The sequence below is a fragment of the Nicotiana attenuata genome, unplaced genomic scaffold (genome assembly GCF_001879085.1).
Source record: "Nicotiana attenuata strain UT unplaced genomic scaffold, NIATTr2, whole genome shotgun sequence".
Lineage (NCBI taxonomy): Eukaryota > Viridiplantae > Streptophyta > Magnoliopsida > Solanales > Solanaceae > Nicotiana > Nicotiana attenuata.
Window position 1 is genome coordinate 202437 of NW_017671745.1, and position 6534 is coordinate 208970.

The window sequence follows — 6534 nt, forward strand, 5'->3', positions numbered from 1 at the left end:
CCTTCTGAACCAAAGTCCCTGCCTCATGGTGAGGAGACTCCAAAGAAAGACGCGGGAAAAGCCCGTGAATCACCCGAGGTTGAGGTTATTCCTTTACCGGCTTATTCCGAGGAGGCAATAAGGGGAGCCCGAGCTCTACGAACGCCTGACTTAAGCGGAGTCCCTGGTGAAGATGATTCATTTCGGGATTGCTTTACTGGGGTCCATGATGTCGGCGATCTCAACGGTGCATCTACTCTCTTCGAAGAGGCTCAACATCTTTACTCTCAAGTAAGTATTCATTCCTATCATTGCAATTTCTTCTTCTCCCCTTATCCTAACTGACATCTCTTTTCCTACGTAGGCCTTTACCATATTTAGGGCCAACCTGAACTAATGCGAGGCCGAGCTCAAGAAGACCTCGGATGAAGGGAAGGCCCTGAAGCTCCTTTGCAATCAAAAGGAGGAGGAGCTCAAAGACCTTTGGGCTGACTTGGCCAAAGCTCGTAAAAATGAGGCCGAGCTAGACAAGCAGGTAAATGTCATTTTGAAAGATTATGGTCTACTCGACCCAACTGTTGAGGCTAACACTTTAGTGTCTCAGCTGCAGCAAAAACTGGAGATGATCGGGCTGCTTCGAGGGGAGGTCGATCAGATTAAGGCTGAGTTCAACCGGTTGAAGGATAATATGGATCGGCTTGCAGCGAAGAAAGAGGCTACTCTAGTCAAACTGGCCTCGGCCAAGATCCATCTCTGGGGTGCTAAAGAGAAAATTTTGGCCCAGGCCAAAAGGATCGACGAGCTCGAGGTCAAACTTGCCGCAACCGGGGTTGAGGTTGCTAAAGCCAGGGCTGAGGTCGAGAAGACGAAGGCCACGACTGATAAAACCGTTGTTGTGTACTTAAGAGATGCTGAGGCTGCTCAAATGGAGCTGACGGAAGCCTCCGACCGGGAGAAACGGAGCAATGATTTGGCCAAGTTCCAATCTTGGAGGGAGACCCTCAAAGAAATCCATGCTCAAGGTTTCGACCTTACCGAAGAGATAGCTCAAGAAAAGGTGCTCGAAGCCGATGCCTAGTTTCTTGTCTCCTCCGATGATGACGATGATAACAAAGGCAAGCCAAGGCGGGTCCGATATTGAAGATGGGCCCGAAGAGGAAGCCGCTCCTAAGGGAGAGACCAACCCTGGGCATAGATAGGATTTTCCTTTCTCTTTTTGTAGTTTTCTTTCTGTAAGACCTTTTGTCGGTCTCTTGTACATACCCTTTTTCAATTTTATAAAAGAAGAATTTCCTTGAACGTTTTCTCAATGTTTCTTGCCTCACAAAATTCTTGTAATAATTTCATTCTTTGAACGGTATGTTTGAGATTTTATCTCGTATGGTTTCTTTGAAGTTTTCGTGGTCGAATTCGAATAAGGTTCGAACTTTGGGGCATAGACCATTAAGGGCTCGTCCCGGATAATGGTGAGTCCCCAAGCCATAATCAAGTTATTATTTATTCGGGCTCTGGATAATCGAATCCTTGGATTTGGATTAGGCGAGAACAAGATCTCGAACCCTAAGTGTATCGGCCCTTAGGCTCTTTTAGATCGGGCCATTATGGCCTCTAAGAGATGGCTATTATTTCCCATTTTCGGCTTAGAAGACTTAGTTATGCCATGGCATGCATTTCTTACCTATTGGTTTATTTGAGGGTTAAGTGTCGATCGGAACCCTTTTGTTTTTAGTGCCTTAGCACAAGTTCGTATTTGAATAATTCGATACCTCTTAAGGTTTTTCGAGGGCTGATTTTATCGAAGCCCTTTGATTATTTTGCCGAGGGTAGTCTTTATTAACCGGTTTTCTGAGAATTCAAAGGCCTATTTTTTTTGCGGAATTCGAACATTTCCGAGTCGCGTTATTTTGGCCATAGCCTTAGTATGTCCGTAGCCTTCAGTTATGTCTTTTGAACATGTTTCCCGATAACATTTCGAACTTGTTTGAAATTTTAGTCCCCGAGTACGTTTGCCTTGGACTTTACGTCGAGGGGTGCCTCTTTGAGGTCTTATGAATTCGACTTTAGACAACTCGAATGTGTTGGCTGTCGATGACAGTCCTCGGGTATTCGAGATGTATTTGCGTTTTGGCCCTTGAGCCGTTTCTCACAGAATGGTAAGTATGGAGCTCGTATAATAGCAAATTTCTTTGAGACAGAAAGTGTTTGATATAGAAAGAATGCTTCTTTGAATAATTCATACATGTGTACATATTTTGCCATCGAGTCTCGACTATTCTACACGGACACGGTTCATCTCACCGTTTGGCCCATTACAATGTTTTCCCATCGAGGCCCTCTTCGGCGTGAAGTATTTTTCTCAAAAATATAACCTCCGAGGGTGATGACCCCCAGTATTCGAGGTTGATTGAAAAGAAGTCTTGGATATTGTTGAATTCTCCTTAGGTAGCACATAGTTGTTGCCTCGTTAAAAACCCATTTGGGATAAAACCCGATCTAAGGAAAAAATAGTGCAACGCATGCTTTAAAACCTATGGTCTTCGTGTAGAAGGGTTCTCTCGATGTCTTCGATCGAACACCTTCAATAAGTTAGTATCAAATATAAATGGAAAAAGGGAGAAGTTCATACCTTAGCAATAATATCGTTTGAGTAGCGACACATTCCAATTGTTTAGCAATTGTTCGCCTTCTATCGTGCCAAGTTTGTAAGATCCTTTTCCGATGACTCGGTATAGTCCTTCCCAATTCGGGCCTAGTTTCCCTTCATTCGAGTCTCGAGTATTGAGGGTGACTATCCTTAGAAATAAGTCCCCGATTTCGAAGTGTCGAAGGTTGGTTCTTCTATTATAACATCTCTCGACTCTTTGCTTCTGTGCAGCCATCCGAACAAGTGCAGCTTCCCATTTTTCATCTAATAGCTCGAGGCTAGTATTCATAGCCTCGTGATTTGATTCCTCTAATGCATGTCAAAATTTGGCGCTGGGTTCTCCGGCTTCGACTGGAATTAAGGCCTCGGAGCCATATACTAAAGAGAATGGGCTTTCCCCCATGCTAGACTTTGATGTCGTTTGATAAGCCCAAAAAACCTTGAGTAGAACTTTTCTCCATTTCCTTTTGGCATCGTTCAACCTTTTCTTTAAGTTTTGAATGATAGTCTTGTTGTCGATTCAGTCTGTCCGTTTCCGCTCGGGTGATACGGCGTTGATAAGATCCTTTTTATTTTTTGTGCTTCGAGGAACTCCGTTACCTTGTTGCCGATGAATTGCTTCCCGTTGTCGCATACAATTTCGGCAGGTATCCCTAATCGACACACGATGTGGTCCCAGATGAAGTCTCTAACTTCTTTTTCTCTAACCTTCTTGAAGGCCTGTGCTTCCACCCATTTAGAAAAGTAGTCACTCATAAACAAAATGAATTTAGCTTTACCCGGGGCTGTTGGTAGAGGGCCGACGATGTCCATTCCCCATTTCATGGAAGGCCGTGGGACAGGATTGAATGAAGTTGCTCTCCGGGCTGATGAAGCATCGGTGCAAACCTTTGACATTTATCACATTTTCTAACAAACTCCTTAGTGTCTTTTTCCATGTTATTCCAGTAATACCCTGCTCTGATAATTATATGAATCAAAGACTCGACGCCGGAGTGGTTTCCACAAGTGCCTTTGTGGATCTCACGTAAAACATAATCGGTGTCCCTTGGCCCTAAACATGCCTCCAATGATCCATTGAACGTCCTCCTGTATAACGTTTCATCTTCATCCGATGTGAATCGAGCAGCCTTGGTTCGTAGGGCCCTCAACTCTTTATGGTCCGATGGGAGCTTTCTATTTTTTAAATAATCAATATACTTATTCCTCCAATCCCAAGTCAAACTTGTAGAATTTATCTCTACATAACCTTCCTCGACCACAGATCTCGATAATTGGACGACAGTCCCCGGGATAATATCATCTTCTTCGACCGATGACCCCAAGTTTGCAAGTGCATCGGCCTTACTGTTTTGTTCTCCAGGTACATGGTCTAAAGTCCACTCCTTGAAGCGGTGTAAGGTTACTTGTAGCTTGTCCAAATACCTTTGCATCATATCCTTCTGAACCTCGAAGCTTTTGTTTACTTGGTTTACCACCAATAAAGAATCACACTTGCTTCAATGACTTCTGCCCCCAAGCTTTTAGCTAGCTCGAGACCTACAATCATGGCCTCATACTCGGCCTTATTGTTAGTTAACCTGGAAGTTTTGATAGATTGTCTAATAGTGTTACCTGTGGGTAACTTCAAAACAATGCCAAGCCCGGATCGTTTCACATTTGAGGCACCGTCTGTGAAGAGGGTCCATACTCCCGATGATGTACCCGATTTTATTAGAAGTTGCTTTTCCACTTCGGCTATGAGGGTTGGCGTAAAATCGGCCACGAAATCTGCTAAAATTTGAGACTTGATGGACGTTTGAGGTTGATAATCGATATCATACCCGTCAAGTTCGACGGCCCATTCGGCCAACCGGCCCGATAATTCGGGCTTGAGCAAAACATTTTGGAGTGGATAAGTGGTTATCACACAAATGGGGTGACACTGAAAATATGGTTTTAGTTTTCTAGATGCGCTTATTAATGCAAGTGTCAATTTCTCTAAGTGTGGATATCTAGTTTCAGCATCTCCTAGAGTCGGACTTACATAATAGACAGGAAACTACGTACCTTGCTCTTCTCCAACTAGCACACCACTTACCGCTATTTCAGACACTGCCAAGAATAAGTACAGCTTTTCATCCACCTTCGGAGTGTGAAGTAGAGGTGGTCTCGATAAGTACCGCTTCAATTCCTCCAATGCTTGCTGGCATTCCGGGTTCCACGCGAAATTATTTTTCTTTTTGAGTAAGGAAAAGAACCTGTGGCTTCGATCTTATGACCTCGAAATGAATCGGCCCAAGGCAGCTACCCGTCCTGTTAGCCTTTGTACGGCTTTCACGCTGTCTGTGATGGTGATATCCTCGATGGCCTTATCTTGTCGAGGTTGATTTTGGTTCCTTGATTTGACACCATGAAGCCGAGGAACTTGCCCGAGCCGACCCCGAAGCCATATTTTTCTAGGTTAAGCTTCATGTTGTACTTCCTCAAGATCTCGAATGTTTCCTGCAAATGAGTTAAGTGGTCCTATGCGCGCAGGGACTTAACCAACATATCGTCAATGTAAACGTCCATTGATTTACCTATCTGTTCCTCAAACATTTTGTTAACTAGGCATTGGTATGTAGCTCCTGCATTTTTTATTCTGAAGGGCAGTACATTGTAACACTATGTTCCATACTTAGTGATAAACGAGGTTTCTCCTAGTCTTCCGGGTTCATCTGAATTTGATTGTACCCGGAATAGGCATCGAGAAAGGTAAGGATCTCTTGGCCAGCCGTGGCATCGATCATGCGATCGATGTTAGGCAATGGAAAATAGTCTTTAGGGCATGCCTTGTTTAAATCCTTGTAATCTACGCACATTCTAAGTTTGTTCCCTTTTTTCGGGACTACAGCTACATTGGCTAACCATTCAGGGTATTTTACCTCCCGAATGGACCATATTTTAAGAAGTTTAGTTACCTTATCTTTTATGAATGTATGTTTCACCTTGGACTGGGACCTTCTCTTTTGCTTCACCGGTTTTAACCTGGGGTCGAGGCTTAACTGATGTGTTGTTATCTCCAGTAGGATTCCTGTCATGTCTAAATGGGACCAAGAAAAACAATCCATGTTATCGATAAGAAATTGAATGAGTTTTTCCTGAGTTCGGGGATTAACCCCGTTCCTATTGGTTTATCAATATCACCTGTTCTAGCTCTTCAACCGTTGACTTGGTTGCATCTGATTCTTCGGGAACAACGAAAGTTCGAGGAGCAAGGAAATCCTCTTCTTCTTCTTCTTCGATTACCTAATTTTCCGATTTGGCCGAAGCTGGTGACCATGATTGCTATTTGGCCATCTGCTTATCTTTGGTGCTCGATTTTTCTGAGGTAGAGGGCGCAGATATCGGCGTCAACTCATCAACTACAAACATTTCTGTTGCAGCGTGTTGTTCCCCGTAAACTGTTTTCATACTATCCACTGTCAGGAATTTAATCATTTGGTGAAGGGTCGACGGTACTTCCCTCATGTTGTGGATCCATGGCCTCTTGAGTAGTGCATTATATATCATATCGCCTTTAATGACATGAAATTTAGTATCTTGGATGGTCCCAGCCATGTTTATTGGTAGGATTATCTCCTTCTTCCTTGTTTCACTTGCCATGTTGAAGTCGTTTAGGACTCGAGATGCAAGCACAATTTGGTCCTACAGGCCGAGCAGCTCTACGACCCTCGATCTAATTATGTTTGTTGAACTACCTAGATCCACTAGAACACATTTAACTTGAATTTTATTAAGCAAAATACAAATTACTAGGGCGTCGTTGTGCGGTTGAGAAATGCCCTCCGCTTCTTCGTCATCGATTGATAGGACGCCTTCAGGCACATAGCTCTGAGTCCTCTTTTCTCTGGTGATTGACACCTTGGTGCGTTTGAATATAGGCCCTT

At 43.7% G+C, this 6534-nt stretch overlaps 1 protein-coding gene across 1 annotated transcript; it reads right to left on the reverse strand.

The window, feature by feature from the left end:
• Positions 1-5932: 5932 nt before the first annotated feature.
• LOC109209986 lies at positions 5933-6250 on the reverse strand. The gene has a single exon (XM_019373357.1). The coding sequence runs from the start codon at positions 6248-6250 to the stop codon at positions 5933-5935; it is 318 nt and encodes a 105-aa protein (XP_019228902.1).
• Positions 6251-6534: the final 284 nt, after the last annotated feature.